Raw genomic sequence first — 19,623 nt, forward strand, 5'->3', positions numbered from 1 at the left:
CTCACTCAACTCTCACCACTCTCACTCACTCACTCTCACTCACACTCTCTCACTCACAGCTCCTCACTCTCACTCCACCACTCTCTCACTCACACTCCCTCACTCACTCTCACACACACTCATCTCACACACTCTCACTCACTCTCTCACTCACACTCTCTCACTCACACTCTCTCACTCACTCTCTCACACTCACTCTCTCACACTCTCTCACTCACTCTCTCACTCACACTCTCTCACTCCACTCTCCCACTCACACTCTCCCACTCACACTCTCTCACTCACACTCTCTCACTCACACTCTCTCACTCACACTCCTCTCACTCACTCACTCACTCACATCTCACTCACCTCTCTCACTCACACACTCTCTCACTCACACTCTCTCACTCACTCTCTCACTCACACTCACTCTCTCCACTCACACTCTCCTCACTCACACTCTCTCCACTCCACACTCTCTCACACTCACTCTCTCACTCACACTCTCCTCACTCCTCACTCTCCCTCTCACACTCTCCCACTCACACTCTCTCACTCACACTCTCTCACTCACACTCTCTCACTCACACTCCCTCACTCACACTCTCTCACTCACCTCACTACTCTCCCACTCACACTCTCTCACTCACACTCCTCACTCACACTCTCCCACTCACACTCTCCCACTCACACTCTCCACTCACACTCTCTCACTCACACTCTCTCACTCACACTCACCACTCACACTCTCTCACTCACACTCTCTCACTCACACTCCCTCTCACTCACACTCTCCTCACTCACACTCTCCCACTCACACTCCTCACTCACACTCCCTCACTCACACTCTCACACTCACACTCTCTCACTCACACTCTCTCACTCACACTCCCTCACTCACACTCTCCCACTCACACTCTCTCACTCACACTCTCTCACTCACACTCCCTCACTCACCACTCTCCCACTCACACTCTCCCACTCACACTCTCTCACTCACACTCTCTCACTCACACTCACACTCTCTCACTCACACTCTCTCACTCACACTCTCTCACTCACACTCTCTCACTCACACTCTCTCACTCACACTCTCTCACTCACACTCCCTCACTCACACTCTCTCACATCACACTCTCTCACTCACACTCTCTCACTCACACTCTCTCTCACTCACACTCTCTCACTCACCATCCCACACTCTCTCACTCACACTCCCTCACTCACACTCTCTCACTCACACTCTCTCACTCACACTCACACTCTCACTCACACTCTCTCACTCACACTCACACTCTTCACTCACACTCTCTCACACTCACACTCACACTCTCTCACTCACATTCTCTCACTCACACTCTCTCACTCACACTCTCTCACTCACTCTCACTCACACTCTCTCACTCACACTCTCTCACTCACACTCCCTCACACTCTCTCACTCACACTCTCTCACTCACACTCTCTCACTCACACTCCCACACTCTCTCACTCACACTCTCTCACTCACACTCCCTCACTCACACTCTCTCACTCACTCCCTCACTCACTCTCTCACTCACACTCTCTCACTCACTCTCTCACTCACTCTCTCACTCACACTCTCTCACTCACACTCTCCCACTCACACTCTCTCACTCACACTCTCTCACTCACACTCCTCACTCACACTCTCTCACTCACACTCACTCACTCACACTCTCTCACTCACACTCTCTCACTCACACTCTCTCACTCACACTCTCTCACTCACATTCTCTCACTCACACTCTCTCACTCACACTCACACTCTCTCACTCACACTCTCCTCACTCACACTCACACTCTCCCACCCACTCTCTCACTCCCACTCTCTCACTCACACTCTCTCACTCACACTCCCTCACTCACACTCTCTCACTCACACTCTCTCACTCACACTCTCTCACTCACACTCTCCCACTCACACTCCCTCACTCACACTCTCTCACTCACACTTTCTCACTCACACTCTCTCACTCACACTCTCTCGCTCACACTCTCTCACTCACTCACTCTCTGACTCACACTCCCTCACTCACACTCTCTCACTCACACTCTCTCACTCACACTCTCTCTCACACTCTCTCACTCACACTCTCTCTCACACTCTCCTCACTCACACTCTCTCACCTCACACTCTCTCACTCACACTCTCTCACTCCACACTCTCTCACTCACACTCATACTCTCTCACCTCACACTCACACTCTCTCACTCACACTCTCTCACTCACACTCTCTCACTCACACTCTCTCACTCACACTCTCCTCACTCACACTCTCTCACTCACTCTATCACTCCCACTCTCCCACTCACACTCTCCCACTCACACTCTCCCACTCACACTCTCTCACTCACACTCTCTCACTCACACTCCCTCACTCACACTCTCTCACTCACACTCACTCACTCACACTCCCTCACTCACACTCTCTCACTCACACTCCTCTCACTCACACTCTCTCACTCACATTCTCTCACTCACACTCTCTCACTCACACTCACACTCTCTCACTCACACTCCCTCACTCACACTCCCTCACTCACACTCACACTCTCTCACTCTCCCACTCCCACTCCCTCACTCACACTCTCTCACTCACACTCTCTCACTCACACTCCTCACTCACACTCTCTCACTCACACTCTCTCACTCACACTCTCTCACTCACACTCTCCCACTCACACTCACTCACTCACACTCTCTCACTCACACTCTCTCACTCACACTCTCTCACTCACACTCTCTCACTCACACTCTCTCACTCACACTCTCTCACTCACACACCCTCACTCACACTCTCTCACTCACACTCTCTCACTCACACTCTCTCTCACACTCTCTCACTCACACTCTCTCTCACACTCTCTCACTCACACTCTCTCACTCACACTCTCTCACTCACACTCTCTCACTCACACTCTCTCACTCACACTCTCTCACTCACTCTCACACTCTCTCACTCACACTCTCTCACTCACACTCTCTCACTCACACTCTCTCACTCACACTCCCTCACTCACACTCTCTCACTCACACTCTCTCACTCACACTCTCTCACTCACACTCACACTCTCTCACTCACTCTCTCACTCACACTCTCTCACTCACACTCTCACACTCACACTCTCCCACTCACACTCTCACTCACACTCCTCACTCACACTCTCTCACTCACACTCTCTCACTCACACTCTCCCACTCACACTCTCTCACTCACACTCTCTCACTCACACTCTCTCACTCACACTCTCTCACTCACACTCTCCCACTCACACTCTCTCACTCACACTCTCTCACTCACACTCTCTCACTCACACTCTCTCACTCACACTCCCTCACTCACACTCTCTCACTCACACTCTCTCACTCCCACTCTCCCACTCACACTCTCCCACTCACACTCTCTCACTCACACTCTCTCACTCACACTCCTCACTCACACTCTCTCACTCACACTCTCTCACTCACACTCTCCCACTCACACTCTCTCACTCACACTCTCTCACTCACACTCTCTCACTCACACTCCCTCACTCACACTCTCTCACTCACACTCTCTCACTCCCACTCTCCCACTCACACTCTCCCACTCACACTCTCTCACTCACACTCTCTCACTCACACTCTCTCACTCACACTCTCTCACTCACACTCCCCACTCACACTCTCTCACTCACACTCTCTCACTCACACTCACACTCTCCACTCACACTCTCTCACTCACACTCTCTCACTCACACGCTCCACTCACTCTCCCACTCACACTCTCCCACTCACACTCTCTCACTCACACTCTCTCACTCACACTCTCTCACTCACACTCACCCACTCACACTCTCTCACTCACTCTCTCACTCACACTCTCCCACTCACACTCCCTCACTCACACTCTCCCACTCACACTCTCTCACTCACACTCTCTCACTCACACTCCCTCACTCCCACTCTCCCACTCACACTCTCCCACTCACACTCCCTCACTCACACTCTCCCACTCACACTCTCTCACTCACACTCTCTCACTCACACTCCCTCACTCACACGCTCCACTCACACTCTCTCACTCACACTCTCTCACTCACACTCACACTCTCTCACTCACACTCTCTCACTCACACTCTCTCACTCACACTCTCTCACTCACACTCTCTCACTCACACTCCTCACTCACACTCTCTCACTCACACTCTCTCACTCACACTCTCTCACTCACACTCTCTCACTCACACTCCCTCACTCACACTCTCTCACTCACACTCTCTCACTCTCCCACTCTCCACTCACACTCTCCACTCACACTCTCTCACTCACACTCTCTCACTCACACTCTCTCACTCACACTCTCTCACTCACACTCTCTCACTCACACTCTCTCACTCACACTCTCTCACTCACACTCCTCACTCACACTCTCCCACTCACACTCTCTCACTCACACTCTCTCACTCACACTCTCTCACTCACACTCTCTCACTCACACTCCCACACTCTCTCACTCACACTCTCTCACTCACACTCCCTCACTCACACTCTCTCACTCACACTCTCTCACTCACACTCTCCCACTCACACTCTCCCACTCACACTCTCTCACTCACACTCTCTCACTCACACTCTCTCACTCACACTCTCTCACTCACACTCTCTCACTCACACTCTCTCACTCACACTCTCTCACTCACACTCTCTCACTCACACTCCTCACTCACACTCTCCCACTCACACTCTCTCACTCACACTCTCTCACTCACACTCTCTCACTCACCTCTCTCACTCACACTCCACACTCTCTCACTCACACTCTCTCACTCACACTCCTCACTCACACTCTCTCCTCACACTCTCTCACTCACACGCTCTCACCACTCTCACTCTCACACTCTCTCACTCACACTCACACTCTCTCACTCACACTCTCTCACACACACACTCACACTCTCTCACTCACACTCTTTCACTCACACTCTCTCACTCACACTCTCTCACTCACACTCTCTCACTCACACTCTCTCACTCACACTCTCTCACTCACACTCTCTCACTCACACTCCCACACACTCTCACTCACACTCTCGCACTCACACTCTCTCACTCACACTCCCACACTCTCTCACTCACACTCTCTCACTCACACTCCCTCACTCACACTCTCTCACACTCTCTCACTCACACTCTCTCACTCACCACTCCCCACACTCTCTCAACTCACACTCTCTCACTCACACTCCCTCACTCACACTCTCTCACTCACACTCTCTCACTCACACTCCCTCACTCACACTCCCTCACTCACACTCTCTCACTCACACTCCCTCACTCACACTCTCTCACTCACACTCCCTCACTCACACTCCCTCACTCACACTCCCTCACTCACACTCTCTCACTCACACTCTCTCACTCACACTCACACTCTCTCACTCACACTCTCTCACACACACACTCACACTCTCTCACTCACACACTCTCACTCACACTCTCTCACTCACACTCACACTCTCACACTCACTCTCTCTCACACTCTCTCTCGCACTCTCTCACTCACACTCTCTCACTCACACACTCTCACTCACACTCTCTCACTCACACTCTCACACTCACACTCTCCACTCACACTCTCACTCACACACACACTCTCTCACTCACACTCTCTCACACACACACTCTCACACACACACTCACACTCTCTCACTCACACTCTCTCACTCACACTCTCACACTCACACTCTCTCACTCACACTCTCTCTCACACACACACACTCTCTCACTCACACCTCTCTGACACACACTCTCTCACACACACACTCACACTCTCTCACTCACACTCTCACACTCACACTCTCTCACTCACACTCTCTCTCACACACACACACTCTCTCACACTCTCATTCTCACTCTCAGACACAGACACAGACACAGACTCGCACTAAACCCGAGCATTGCATCCATTTATATTTCCAGCACAACCTTTTCAAATCAAAGCGCTTACAACCACTCAATGAAGATATCCAGCTCCAATTTTTTTTTATTACATGGATTATGGGATTTTTGCGGATTGCAGTCCAGGATTCCGCGCATTTACTGTTAGGGCGACTGAATTAGTCAAATTCTATTTTTGCTACGAAGTGATTTTCCAGGATTTTTTACCTTTTAGATTCTGTCCATTTTTGGTGAAAGTCACAAACTGTCAGACCAGTTTAATCAAACCCGCATTTCTACAGCATCGCCGGACGTCCCAGAGCACGGTACAGACAATGAAGCACTATTTGAAGTGTAATCACTGTTGTAATGTCGGGAAATGTGGCTGTCAACTTGCGCACAGCAAGATCCCACAAATAGCACTGTGATAACGACCAGATAATCTGTTTTACTGATGTTGGCCCCATGACACTGGGGAGAACTCCCCCTGCTCTTCTTCCAATAGTGCCATGGGATCTTTTACATCCACCTGAGAGCAGACGGGGCCTCGATTAAACATCTCATCTGAAAGACGCCACCTCCGACAGTGCAGCACTCCCTCAGTCCTGCCCCTCCGACAGTGCAGCGCTCCCTCAGCACTGCCCCTCCGACAGTGTGGCGCTCCCTCAGTACTGCCTCTCCAACAGTGCGGCGCTCCCTCAGTACTGCCCCTCTGACAGTGCAGCACTCCCTCAGTACTGCCCCCTCCAACAGTGCAGCGCTCCCTCAGCACTGCCCCTCCAACAGTGCGGCGCTCCCTCAGTACTGCCCCTCCAACAGTGCGGCACTCCCTCAGTACTGCCCCTCCGACAGTGCAGCACTCCCTCAGTACTGGCCCTCCGACAATGCAGCACGCCCTCAGTACTGTCCCTCCGACAGTGCGGCGCTCCCTCAGTACTGCCCCTCCGACAGTGTGGCACTCCCTCAGTACTGCCCCTCCGACAGTGCAGCGCTCCCTCAGTACTGCCCCTCCGACAGTGCGGCGCTCCCTCAGTACTGCCCCTCCGGCAGTGCGGCGCTCCCTCAGTACTGCCCCTCCCACAGTGCGGCGCTCCCTCAGTACTGCCCCTCTGGCAGTGTGGCACTCCCTCAGTACTGCCCCTCCGACAGTGCGGCACTCCCTCAGTACTGCCCCTCCGACAGTGCGGTGCTCCCTCAGTACTGCCCCTCCGACAGTGCGGTGCTCCCTCAGTACCGCCCCTCCGACAGTGCAGCACTCTCTCAGTACCATCCCTCCGACAATGCGGCACTCCCTCAGTACTGCCCCTCCGACAGTGCGGTGCTCCCTCAGTACTGCCCCTCCGACAGTGCAGCGCTCTCTCAGTACCGCCCCTCCGACAGTGCAGCGCTCCCTCAGTCCTGCCCCTCCGACAGTGCGGCACTCCCTCAGTACTGCCCCTCCGACAGTGCGGTGCTCCCTCAGTACTGCCCCTCCGACAGTGCGGCGCTCCCTCAGTACCGCCCCTTCGACAGTGCGGCACTCCCTCAGTACCGCCCCTCCGACAGTGCGGCACTCCCTCAGTACTGCACTGGGAGTGTCGACCTGGATTTTGTGCTCAAGTCTCTGGAGTGGGGACTTGAACCCACAACCTTCTGACTCAGAGGCGAGAGTGCGGCTCACTGAGCCCCGGCTGGACACCAGATTCTTTTACATCTGTGACTCCTGGAGTGTAACATTCTCAACCGTATAGAAAGAGTTATTTTTGCTATTTTTTTTCCTCGGGGCAGTGTCTGCGAGATCGTCGGTCAGTCCGATGGGGGCCTCTCGATCTTGCGGACCTTTCGTCTCCTGCGGGTGCTGAAGTTGGTGAGGTTCATGCCAGCACTGCGTCGTCAGCTGGTGGTCCTGATGAAGACGATGGACAATGTCGCCACCTTCTGTATGCTGCTGATGCTCTTCATTTTCATTTTCAGGTAGGTCAGAGTGAAGCAGCATAAGAGCAGCGTTAAATCATGGCTCAATCCTTAGATCGGACCAACGTCCAACTTTCTCCATCACCAGTTTTTCTTCTTCTCATCCTCTCCTGAAGGTGCTAGCTCATGCATGACCTCCATCCTGTACCAGTGCCCACGGAGCCATTGTGAAGCATATGAACATAAGAAATAGGAGCAGGAGTCAGCCATTCGGCCCCTCGAGCCCGCTCCGCCATTCAATAAGATCATGGCTGATCATCGACCTCAACTCCACTTTCCCGCCCAATCCCCATATCCCTTGATTCCCCTAGAGTCCAAAAATCTATCGATCACAGCCTTGAATATACTCAACGACTGAGCCTCCACAGCCCTCTGGGGTCGAGAATTCCAAAGATTCTCCACCCTCTGAGTGAAGAAATTTCTCCTCATCTCAGTCCTGAATGGCCGACCCCTTATCCTGAGACTGTGACCCCTGGTTCTAGACTCCCCAGCCAGGGGAAACATCCTCCCTGCATCTACCCTGTCAAGCCCTGTAAGAATTTTGTATATTTCAATGAGATCACCTCTCATTCTTCTGAACTCGAGAGAGTATCGGCCTAGTCTACTCAATCTCTCCTCATAGGACACCTAGATAGTGAGTGCCGTGGACTGATTTACTGTGAAAGGCATCACAGCAAGTCTCCCTGGGGTAGAAAATTGTCTTGGGCGCTCGGGTTACAGGGGCGCGTTGAATCAACTGCCGATGATACGGCCCGCTTGATATTCAGTTCCATTGTGAACATACCACAGCAATAAACAACTTTCATTTATATAGCGCCTTTAACATAGTACCAGCAAATACCCACCGGCCCATCCAGCCTGTCCCCCACGATTGTGACACCTTGTGCATCGCGATGTAGACACTCCGCACCCCACCCGAAACCACGTGATCTCCTGGGAGAGGCGACAAACCAGGTTACAAAAAAAAAAACAGGCCTATTCGGGGTCAGTGGAGTTGATTATCGGGCGGGGAAGGGGCCGATTCAATGCCGCCCGATCCGTGTTGCCACCCGAGATCAATTCCTACCCATCGCTTCCCCACCTGGCATCTGCTGCAGTCACTGGATGGCGATCGGGAAAGGGAACCCCGGATGATTTTGTTTCCGCCGCGCCCCCTCTCCCCCACACCCACAACCCTTACCCAGCAGTGTGGAATTCAACATGACTGCACCAGCTGGCTCGCCACAGGCCCGGGACTAAACCACAGAACCTCCTGGTCTGTACAGCTCAACCCCGCACCAGTGGATGTGCTAACCAAGTGAACCGCTGAGAGACGCTTCCTATCATACACGGTTCATCCTTGGGTTCACAAGTGCCGTTGAGCTCTACATAGCACAGAATATCTGTGTCCCATTCCTTTGAAGGGACCTTGGGGGAGAAATTCGGTATCGTCCCATTTGGGGCGCAAAATTTTGAAAGCGCGTGGAACACCACGACCCACCTTCTGCCACTGTGAATCGCTACCCTTTACTCCCACTCTCTGCTTTCTGTCCTGAAGCCAGCCAGCAATCCATTCTGCTACTTGTCCCCTGACTCCGCATTCTCTGACCTTGTTCATCAGTCTATTATGGGGTACCTTAGCGAAGGCCTTTTGAAAATCTAGATAAATTACATCTACTGCATTACCCTTGTCTACTCTCCCTGTTACCTCTTCAAAAAACCCGATGAGGTTGGTCAAGCAAGACTTTCCCTTTTGAAATCCAGGCAGGCTATTCATTATATTTTTGGTTTCTAGATGTTCTTCCATTTTCTCCTTTAGTAGGGATTTCATTATTTTTCCCACCACCGATGTTAAGCTGACTGGTCTATAATTCCCTGGACATGTTCTATCCCCCTTCTTAAATATCGGTATTACGTTAGCTATCCGCCAGTCCTCTGGCACTACACGTTTTTTTTAATGAATTATTAATGATGTAAATCAGGTTGTCATCAATGCGATAGCAAAGGGTTTCGACCTGAAACGTCGACTCTATTTTCTCTCCACGGATGTTGCCTGGCCTGCTGTGTTTTTCCAGCATTTTCTGTTGTTATTTAGGTTGTCATCAATGTTCCCTTGAAGCCACGCGGTCGTGCAGCGCTCTGGAGGTCCCGCGCGGAAATTTGAATGGGCCGAGTGCCCCCCAAAAAATTAAAGGGAACATTGGTTGTAACGTTCTCCTTTATCACATGCGCATTTTGTGGTTTCATCACTAAAATGAGGCAGGGATATTGTTCTCTGCACACCACCCCAAGAGAACAAAAAAATTGCAGGCCAAACATTTTTCCTGGTGACAGTATCCCTTTAAAATGTCGGCGGCTGAAGAGGGAAACCCAAATCTGCACAGGTATCTTCCCCGTTTCCATAAACCGTATCCCTCCTCCCTCCTGCTTAGATTTCCCACCCGCGCTACCTCTTCATTCTCGGTCACAGCCATCGCCACGCCGATGCTCGCTGATCAGCTTACGGGCAGGATCGATAACCTCAAGGGTCTCGCCATTCAAATTTCCGCCACCCCCCAACCCTCCCACAGTGGAACAGTCTCAATCCGCTTCATCCAATAGCCAAGCTTACAATCGCTGATACTTCCCCTTGTCAGGACAAGTGAAGCCAAACACTGGCTGAGGCTTAACAAAAGAACAGACTTGCATTTCTATAGCGCCTTTCACTCACCTCCAGGACGCTCCAAAGCGCTTTACAGCCAATGAAGTAATTTCCGAAGTGTAGTCACTGTTGTAATGTGGGAAACATGGCAGCCAATTTGAGCACAGCAAGCTCCCACGAACAGCAGTGTGATTATGACCAAATCATCTGTTTTTTAATGATGTTGGTTGAGGGATAAATATTGGCCAGGACACCGGGCAGAACTCCCCTGCTGTTCTTCCAAATAGTGGCTTTGGAATCTTTTATGTCCACCTGAGAGAGCAGACAGGGCCTCAGTTTAACGTCTCATCTGAAAGACGGCACCTCCAACAGTGCGGCGCTCCCTCAGTACTGCTCCTCCGACAGTGCAGCGCTCCCTCAGTACTGCCCCTCCAACAGTGCGGCGCTCCCTCAGTACTGCTCCGCCGACAGTGCGGCGCTCCCTCAATACTGCACAGGGAGTGTCAGCCTGGATTATGGGCTCAGGTCTCTGGAGTGGGACTCGAACCCACAACCTTCTGACTCAGAGACCTGAAAAATAATGTTCGTTTATAACAACTTCTTTTTCTCCCAATTCGGACCTCATTTCCCCTCCCTCTGTAGATTATTCTGTGCTTGGTGGACTCCTCATTAGCTGAGAGACGGTCCGCCTGTGAGGGAGAGGAAACATAGAAACATAGAAGATAGGAGCAGGAGTAGGCCATTCGGCCCCTCGAGCCTGCTCCACCATTCATTGCGATCATGGCTGATCATCCAAATTCAGTGCCCTGTCCCTGCTTTCTCCCCATATCCCTTGATCCCTTTAGCCTTAAGAAATATATCTAACTCCTTCTTGAATATATTTAATGAATTGGCCTCAACTGCCTTCTGTGTTTCCTTTATCTCTTCAACTGTCCCCTCGTTTCTCCTGGGCAAGCCGAAGCGAATTCCAAGAAAGCGACAGTTTAAATTTTTTTTTTACCCCACTCTTGTGACCCATCACATTTCAATCCCAGGGTTTGTGCGTCATTGGCTGGCCTCGGCTTGTTTCCCTGGCCCTCTTGGACCTTCGCAGTTTGGCCCGGCTGCCGTGGCGACGCGCGCGAGCGTGCCTGCAGGACGTTGCCTGTTGGCACGCAGCGACGTCAAACCTCGCCAAAAAAAAAAATGTCTCCAGCGAGGAACGGAACTGCGTATTAGCCCTGTACGGTTCGGCTTTGCTGCATAATTGGGATATGAAGATTATGAGAGGGAACAGAAGCAAATCACTGTGGATGTCGGAGACCCATCTGTGCTCTTTAGGGAATGACTTTAATTGAACCGACTGAAGTTGAGAGCAGATGGGGTGACTCTAATCTGCAAAGTGTTTAATGGCACTTAAACGGTTGGATTTCTTGTTAAAATGAACTTTAACCCCCTCCCCTCCCCCTCTTCCTCTTTCCTAAAGCATTCTGGGAATGCACATCTTTGGCTGTAAGTTCAGCCTGAAGACCGACGGGGGAGACACGGTTCCCGACAGGAAGAACTTCGACTCGCTCCTCTGGGCCATTGTCACTGTTTTTCAGGTGAGTGCGATGAGCGGTGCGGTGGGGGGGGGTGGCGAGAAGTGCCGAAGGGTGGGCAACGCTTGTTGACCAGCTGCCAGCAATGGGGAGGAATGGGGCAGCAGCGCCTTGCGTTTCCGGTAACATAAGGAAAGGCCGGAGGGAGAACCGGGAGGGTGGGTTGGATGTGCGGCTGGCGGGAGGGAGGGGGGCGGTTGGGGGGGGGGGGTGCGGGGGGGCGGTGGAGGCAAGGTGGGTTTTGAGGAGATTTTTTTGACAGCAGGGAGAGGGACCAGAGACTTGAGCACAATAATCTAAGCTGACACTCCAGTGCAGTACTGAGGGAGTGCTGCGCTGTTGGAAGTGCCGTCTTTCAGACGAGACGATTGGACACTAGGAATTAAAGGATTTAGAGATCGGACGGGAAAGTGGAATTGAGGGTGAAGATCAGCCATGATCTTGTTGAATGGCGGAGCAGGCTCGAAGGGCCGAATGGCCGACTCCTGCTCCTATTTTTCTGTGTTTCTATGAGCTAGGCAGAGGGGTCCCCAAGGGCAGGGGAATAGCGAATGGGTAGCCAGCCTCCGGTGGTTGTCCGGCCTCTACGCTGGTACAATGGAACATAGGATCAGGAGGAGGCCATTGAGCCCAACCCTCCTGAGCCTGTTCTGCCATTCAGTGAGATCATGGCCGATCTGCCACCTAACTCTTGCCACTTTCAAATCATCTGCGACGAGCCTCCTGTGCTGATTGGGGCTCAGCTGCAGGTGAAAGTTTATTGAAAGAGCAAAGGGCAAACTTTTTTTTTTAATTGGCAGCATGTCTAGCAGCTTGACGATGTGAAGAGGCTTAAGTGACCATATTTCGGATCGTGAGGCAGTCTTTTGTTAACTGATTTTCAAATGTATGAATTGTCAATCCCGATTGCAATGTAGTGAGTATGGTGCACAAGGATGGCGTGACGACATTATCTGAGGCTGTGGCTTGTCACCCCCCCCCCGCAGATCCTAACTCAAGAGGACTGGAATGTGGTGCTTTACAACGGGATGGCCTCCACCTCACCCGTGGCTGCTCTGTACTTTGTGGCCTTGATGACCTTTGGTAATTACGTGCTCTTTAACCTCTTGGTGGCCATCTTGGTGGAGGGATTCCAGGCAGAGGTGAGTAGCCACAATCCTTCGCTTGCTTACCGCTCCAGAAAGTTAGGAATGCCCCCTGAGGGGCTGGGTGGGATCGCACTCTGTCCTTTCACCCCCCGGGGCGCCCCGGGATTGAGTCCACGAGTCTCCTCTCTCCGCCGGCTGTAACCATCCTTTTATGAATTGAATCTGTGCACTCTTATCCCGGTTCCTATTGGGTACAGACACGCAGCACAAAACGGCCAAGTGGGACACTAAGTGGGCAAACTCATTGGGTGAAATAAAAATATTAATGAAAGATTAGACTTGCATTTCTATAGCGCCTTTCACAACCTCAGTATTTCCCAAAGCGCTTCACAGTCAATGAAGTACTTTTTGAAGTGTGGTCACTGTTGTAATGTAGGAAACGCAGCAGCCAATTTGCACACAGCAAGCTCCCACAAACAGCAATGTGATAATGACCAGATAATCTGTTTTAGTGATGTTGATTGAGGGATAAATATTGGCCCAGGACTCTCGTATGCCCAAGTGGTTGCAGTAAGGGGATGCCCTCCCCTGGTTGGAGTTGAGCCACATTGTTGGGGCAGTGTAGAGGGAGCTTTGCACTGCATTGAACCATTGTACACTTCGGGCTGGATTTTACCTGCCGAGACGAGTTGGGGGCGGGACTGTTGCCTTCCAGGTTCTAGTCCCGCCCCCAGCAATCTCTGATGCACAGATGCTATTTTCTCCTGATTGGCCGTGTTAAGCCCCGCCCTGCGGGCTTGCTGGTCAATTAAGGGAAAGCCGGTGTCAGATGACGTCAGTTGATGACGCTTCATCTGCTGGTTTTCTTAAAGGGACATGATCCATTCATTTTTGACAGATGATCTGTCGGTGTTTGACAGCATTGAGGTGCTGTCAAATGCTGACAATCACTGTACAAAGGTGAGCCCTTGCACCCAGGCTCTCCATTGACTCTCTCCTTAGGATAAAACAGATGACAGCTGCAGGTGAGGGTACAGAAGCGATCTGTCACTTCTCCCAATGAGGTGAGGCCACACAAACACTTCAAAGCTTGTCACCTACAGAAAAATCTAAACACATTAAAAATAACTTTCCCAACATCTCCTTACCTCTGATACTCACCAGTGTCCCATTGGATCCTTCACACCACTTCTGCAGCTGTCATCTAAACACAAACATTACAATAGACCCACAGCACGCCTCACTTACCCTGGCGGGGTTCCCTGATGTCGGGAAGCCCACAGCAGAAGTCTCAAAATGGGAAAAAGCCTCTTAAACTACCTGTTAACAGGCAGATAATTGGCTATAATCCTCTTCCCGCTGCTAGGAGTCGGGTCCCTGCGCAAATCGGGGACGCGACTCCCGGGAAGATTGTTTGGAGGCGGGTTGGGAGCAGGTTCGGGACCCGCTCCCATTCTTTTTTGATTTTGCCAGCAGTCCCGCCTCCTCAGGGCTGGTAAAATCCAGCCCTTCACCTCCGATAGCTTGATGTATTGTGTAGTTGATACTTTAAACTGTCTAACCAAGATGGCGAGGCTCGAGGTTTGTCCCCTTCCTCACCTCAAATCACAGGCTTAACTTTCTTCCATTGTACTTACGTGGCAGGGAGACGCCAACAAGTCAGACTCGGAGGAAGAACGAACTTCAACTAACTTCGAAGACTGTGAAAAGATCAAAGAAATGCATTATTTATCAGGTAGCAACACACACTGCACCTTTAGTAAAACAGAGCAAGTGTTTTCCCCAGGTGATGGAGGTGTTCAAAATTATGAGGGGCTTTGATTGAGTAGATCAGGAGAAACTGTTTCCAGTGGCAGGAGGGTCGGGAACCAGAGGACACAGATTGAAGGTCATCGGCAAAAGAACCAGAGGGGAGATGAGACATTTTTTTACACAGCGAGTTGTTGTGATCTGGAACGCGCTGCCTGAAAGGGCGGTGGAAGCAGATTCAATAGTAACTTTCAAAAGGGAATTGGATAAATATTTGTAAAGGAAAAATCTGCAGGGCTGTGGAGGAAAGAGCAGGGGGGAGTGGGACTAATTGGTGAGCTCGTTCAAAGAGCCGGCACAGGCATAATGGGCCGAATGGCCTCCTTCTGTGCTGTGTGATTTTATGATAATAACTGGGCACAGACCAGGCTCTGAGACTTTCTAATTTGTACTATGCCCTTAACCAACTGGGTCATGAGAAACATGTAAGTTTCTGAGGGGGCTTGACAGGGTAGATGCTGAGCGGTTCTTTCCCGAGGCTGGAGTGTCTGGAACTAGGGGGCAGAGTCTCAGGATAAGGGGTCGGCCATTTAAGACTGAGATGAGGAGGAATTTCTTCACTCAGAGGGTTGTGAATCTTTGGAATTCTCTACCCCAGAGGGCTGTGGATGCTCAGTCGTTGAGTATATTCAAGGCTGAGATCGAAAGATTTTTCGACTCCGGGGAAATCAAGGGATATGGGGATCGGGCGGGAAAGTGGAGTTGAGGTCGAAGATCAGCCCCGATCTTATTGAATGGCGGAGCAGGCTCGAGGGGCCGTATGGCCGACTCCTGCTCCTAATTCTTATGTTCTTACGAGAGGGTCAGGACTAGTATGCTTCATTCCACCAATAGCCCCAGGTGGGCAGAGGAAATGCTTCAAGGACACCCTCAAAGCCTCCTTGAAAAAGTGTAACATCCCCACCAACACCTGGGAATCCCTGGCCCAAGACCGCACAAAGTGGAGGAGAAGCATCCGGGAAGGTGCCGAACACCTCGAGCCTCTTCGCCGGGAGCAAGCGGAAGCCAAGCGCAAACAGCGGAAGGAGCGCACGTCAACCCAAGCACCCCACCCACCCGCCCCTTCAACCACCGTCTGCCCCACCTGTGACAGAGACTGTAGGTCCCGCATTGGACTCATCAGTCACCTGAGAACTCATTTTTAATGTGGAAGCAAGTCATCCTCGGTTCCGAGGGACTGCCTAAGAGAAGAGAAGAGATTTTAGAACTGTTATAGTAAATTCTTGAGCAGTGTCTAACAGTTGGTTTTCATCTGTTTTTTTTTGATGAATTCCTTGCAGAGTTGAAAGCCTGTTCGACCGCCATGACTCCCAACGGGCACTTGGACCTCTCTCCTCAGAACCAATCAATAGGATCGGCGATCATGACCTCATCGAGGAGTTCACTGCAGCCTGAAAACCTTTACGTCTCCGCTGGGTCGCGGAAAAGCAGCGTGACCTCGCTGTCTCGGGTCAACTTTGACCAGAAGTCGCTGGTAAGGACCTCATTTGGTGGCTGTGTAACAGCCGACTCCAGGATACAGTTGTGGGGAGGGGCCCTTGAAGTGTGAGTCGGATTGGTGCAGAGGGTGACATAGTGAAAGTGTTTGAGCAATCTGAACTCCCCCGCATTGCCCTTGAGTAGGTCGGCCAACTCTGGTTGGGCAGATACCTGGAGGTTTCATCATGTGACCTCCTGCCTCCAAAGACCCCGCCCCCACACTCCCGCCATTGGTCGACCAACATGTCCATCCTCGTGGCGACCCGCCTTTCCACAGCCAATCGGAAAGGGAACAAACTCTTCATTACCCGATTGTATGATTCTTGGTTGTCCGTCAAACAGCCTTTCTTCCCCAACTCCTATATTTTTATAACTAATAAAACGTGGTCAAAGAAAATCAAAAAGACTCACCATTTTGTTTAAATTCCCCTATGATTTTTCTCCTGGGTTGTTGCTCCCTGCAGTGTTCTGGAGATTAATCTTCAATTCCTGGAGACGCCACGACAATCCTGAAGGGTTGGCGACTCTACGCTTGATGCCTTGAACAACAACTCATAGTAACCACATCATCTGCTCAGCTAAGCCCCATGTTGGGCATGTTGAATGAAACGCAGCGGGTGGTTAGGATCTGAGAGGGTGGTGGAGGCAGATTCAATCATGGCTTTCAAAAGGGAATGTGAAAGAAAAAAAATTTGCAGGGCGTGGGGAAAGGGCGGGGGAGTGGGACTAGCTGAAGGGCCCTTGCGGAGAGCCGGCACGGGCTCGAGGGGCCAAATGGCCTCCTCCTGTGCTGTAACCATTCTCTGATTCTATGAAAAACCCCTTCCAGGCCAAATAGGTCAAAATAGCGAAACACTACGGAGCTCCGAGTGCACATATGTTAGAGCGAGTGTTCGGCTTGACTGAGTTTCTGGTTATAATGAATATAGGGGGAGATTTAAACAATTAAGATTTATCACTGAGAGTACTAAACAGAAAGAGTACTTCTGGGCTCCTGGTACTTACTGTAGAGGGTGCTTACAACAAGGAGTGCTTATTATTGATGGTACTTACAGCCAAAATACGAACGTGTAGCGTTAACTCCCCCTTAACCCTGCATTTGGGATATGAGACGGTGAAAGAGAGCGCTTAATCTTTCAATTAAATTCTCAGCTGACAGTATGAGAGCTGCGGGCCTGAGTTAGTCTCAAAGAAGTGTTCTGAAGGCGCAGTGTGGAACAAAGCCACCTGATCGGTCTCGGTTTGTGTTGGGTGACTTGATCTCAACCAGGGTACCAGTCGGATCCCCACAGTCTTTGCCCCTGGGGTATGGAAGGGGGTGGGGAGAGGATCCACTCCTGATCGCCACCCTGTGGCTCCCACTGGAAAATCAACGCCTGCAGCCGGCAGGAAACAACTGGATCAGCTCCAGCTGCGATGCATACCTCAGTCGAATAGCTGGTCAACATTCAGGTGAACAAAAGCAGCCTGGGGAGGGAGGGTAAAAGAGCAAAAAGCGCTTGACTTTACATGGCAAATTTCACATTTTTAGGTCGTCCCAAAGTGCTTCACAGTCAATGAAGCGGGGTCACGGGGGGTGGGGGGGGGTCACGGGGAGTCGATTTTAACCTTACCCAACCAGCAGTAACCAAGTGGCTGGGCAGTTAAAAAAAAAAATGAGGGTGTTATTTACCCGCTCGCAACTCGACGCTCTCCCAAACATGTCCGATTTTTAACCAGCAGGGTCCACAAAAGAGAAATGAGGTGAACCAGAATCACATTTGGTCAAACCGATCCCGACTGCATTTTAACTGGAGCCTGGGCAGTGGCGGGGGGGACGAAATTATCTACCTCTTAACGGTCAGCTCTCAATCGCCCCCCTGACGGGGCTGAAAAGCCGCAGGTTTCTCCAAACTCTCCTCGTAAGCCAGTCCCCGGAATGCGCGGGATCTCATGGTTCTGGTGGCCATTCTTTGCTTGATTTTAAATAGACGATCTCTTCACGCCATGAGGCAGATTAGTGGCAAACTTTTTTTATTCTCAACAAGTCCTTTGGTGTCTGGTTCCCCTCTTGGAAACATTCAGAAAACCCAGTCAAAAAATCAGAACGTCCAGTTCAGTCACGTGGTAACCCTTAGACATTCAACTGTTGTTTCAAACCCCGCTCCCGAGACTTGAGCTCATGAACCAGGCTGACACTCCCGGGGCTGTACTGAGAGAGCGCCGCACTGTCGGAGGGGCAGTACTGAGGGAGCGCCGCACTGTCGGAGGGGCAGTACTGAGGGAGCGCCGCACTGTCGGAGGGGTAGTACTGAGGGAGCGCAGCACTGTCGGAGGGGCAGTACTGAGGGAGCGCCGCACTGTCGGAGGGGTAGTACTGAGGGAGCGCAGCACTGTCGGAGGGGCAGTACTGAGGGAGCGCCGCACTGTCGGAGGGGCAGTACTGAGGGAGCGCCGCACTGTCGGAGGGGCAGTACTGAGGGAGCGCCACACTGTCGGAGGGGCAGTACTGAGGGAGCGCCGCACTGTCGGAGGGGTAGTACTGAGGGAGCGCCGCACTGTCAAAGGGGCAGTACTGAGGGAGCGCCGCACTGTCGGAGGGGTAGTACTGAGGGAGCGCAGCACTGTCGGAGGGGCAGTGCTGAGAGAGCGCCGCACTGTCGGAGGGGTAGTACTGAGGGAGCGCCGCACTGTCGGAGGGGCAGTACTGAGGGAGCGCCGCACTGTGGGAGGGGCAGTACTGAGGGAGCGCCGCACTGCCGGAGGGGCAGTACTGAGGGAGCGCCGCACTGTCGGAGGGGCAGTACTGAGGGAGCGCTGCACTGTCGGAGGGGCAGTACTGAGGGAGCGCCGCACTGTCGGAGGGGCAGTACTGAGGGAAGGCTGCACTGTCAGAGGGGCAGTACTGAGGGAGCGCCGCACTGTCGGAGGGGCAGTACTGAGGGAGCGCCGCACTGTCGGAGGGGTAGTACTGAGGGAGCGCAGCACTGCCGGAGGGGCAGTACTGAGGGAGCGCCGCAGTGTCGGAGGGGCAGTACTGAGGGAGCGCCGCACTGTCGGAGGGGCAGTACTGAGGGAGCCACGCACTATCGGAGGGGCAGTACTAAGGGAGCGCCGCACTGTCGGAGGTGCCGTCTTTCTGATGAGACATTAGACCGATGCCCAGTCTCACTGCTCCACTGGACATAA

General features: G+C 52.1%; 1 protein-coding gene across 1 annotated transcript in view; it reads left to right on the top strand.

Moving 5' to 3' along the window:
* The window catches only part of LOC147099632 (voltage-dependent T-type calcium channel subunit alpha-1I-like), a 259,865-nt gene that overhangs the window by 98,370 nt on the left and 141,872 nt on the right, over window positions 1–19,623 (top strand). Inside the window, exons 10-15 of the mRNA XM_085969212.1 lie at window positions 6,162–6,280; window positions 7,694–7,879; window positions 11,965–12,082; window positions 13,066–13,221; window positions 14,812–14,902; window positions 16,257–16,450. Of these exons, the coding sequence (XP_085825338.1) occupies window positions 6,162–6,280; window positions 7,694–7,879; window positions 11,965–12,082; window positions 13,066–13,221; window positions 14,812–14,902; window positions 16,257–16,450 (864 nt within the window). The remainder of the gene's footprint in view (window positions 1–6,161; window positions 6,281–7,693; window positions 7,880–11,964; window positions 12,083–13,065; window positions 13,222–14,811; window positions 14,903–16,256; window positions 16,451–19,623) is intronic.

The sequence above is a fragment of the Somniosus microcephalus genome, chromosome 28 (assembly GCF_052327205.1).
Source record: "Somniosus microcephalus isolate GS21.2 chromosome 28, FLI_Smic_1.0, whole genome shotgun sequence".
Classification (NCBI taxonomy): Eukaryota; Metazoa; Chordata; class Chondrichthyes; order Squaliformes; family Somniosidae; genus Somniosus; species Somniosus microcephalus.